General features: G+C 44.8%; 1 protein-coding gene across 1 annotated transcript; it reads right to left on the minus strand.

Annotated features, from left to right (window-relative positions):
- Positions 1–314: 314 nt before the first annotated feature.
- On the minus strand, positions 315–506 carry PHALS_00672 (uncharacterized protein; the record flags this gene model as incomplete). Its single annotated transcript, XM_024730390.1, has 2 exons — positions 315–424; positions 464–506. 2 exons carry the CDS (start codon positions 504–506, stop codon positions 315–317), a joined length of 153 nt encoding a protein of 50 aa, XP_024580672.1.
- Between the last annotated feature and the right edge of the window lie 502 nt (positions 507–1008).

The following is a 1008-nucleotide window of genomic DNA, read 5'->3' on the forward strand; positions in this document are numbered from 1 at the left end:
ATGAGCGTAGCATATCGCAATCCGCTTACTCCAAGAATAACCACAACCTTTACCCAAGGCAAATACATTCTTCCGTTCAAAATCCAAATTGGATTTTTTTTATTTATTTGCGACAGAGCCGCCTATCTAATTGTAATGTTTTTTTAACTAGTTAGTAAAAACCTACTTAAGATGCATAACTACTGGCAGTCCCGCCACGAATGCTTCTTGTTAGGGTGTAGCCACATCATTGTGTGGTCACACCATCTTGTGTGACCCAACCCTTCATACCAGGGTACGTGTAACCCCGTGTCACTGCATGAAACTCGAATCCACTAGATCTCAGATTCGATCAGCACGATCATCTTCCGACAACTTTTGTCACCCTTTATATCACTGTGGCGCGGCATGTAGCCAACTCGTGCCGTTCTGGCTTTGCCTTCCGCTAAGCACGGATAACGCATGAAGAGGCACTAGTACTCACTCGTTTTCGTCGCCAACTGCAGCTCTGGCAGCTCTTTCATCATCACCTTTCTTGCAGCGGGGCTGCCGTAGCTGTGCGCTTTGAGTAAGCTTAAGTTAGGTCACCGACCTCAGAACAAGTACGAGTTTAGCGGATCGCAATCCGCTTACCCCAAGGGTAATTTTTATAGCCTTGACCCTAGGCTAACTAACTCTTCGGTCTAAAATCAAAACTGTCTTTATTTATTTTTATCTGCGGCAAAGCCGTCTGATCTTAAATGCAAAGATTTTCCTAAATATGTATAGAAAAAACTAAATACATGCATAACTACTGGCTATCCAGCCCCGTACCGTATTCTTGTTTGGGTACAGTCACACCATGCCCATCTCGTGTGACACACACCCCTGTTACCAGGAAATGTGTAACCCCGTTACACTCTCCCCCATTTAGATCTAGAACATTTACAGCTCCAATCGATTATTGCCTCAACGAGGATTGCGTGTACGTAAGACACTGCGTTGGAACGAAACGACTTCCGTGCTCAATGAGCCCTGTGTCAATGACAT

This window comes from Plasmopara halstedii (assembly GCF_900000015.1).
Source record: "Plasmopara halstedii genome assembly, contig: Scaffold_1211, whole genome shotgun sequence".
Taxonomy (NCBI): Eukaryota; Oomycota; class Peronosporomycetes; order Peronosporales; family Peronosporaceae; genus Plasmopara; species Plasmopara halstedii.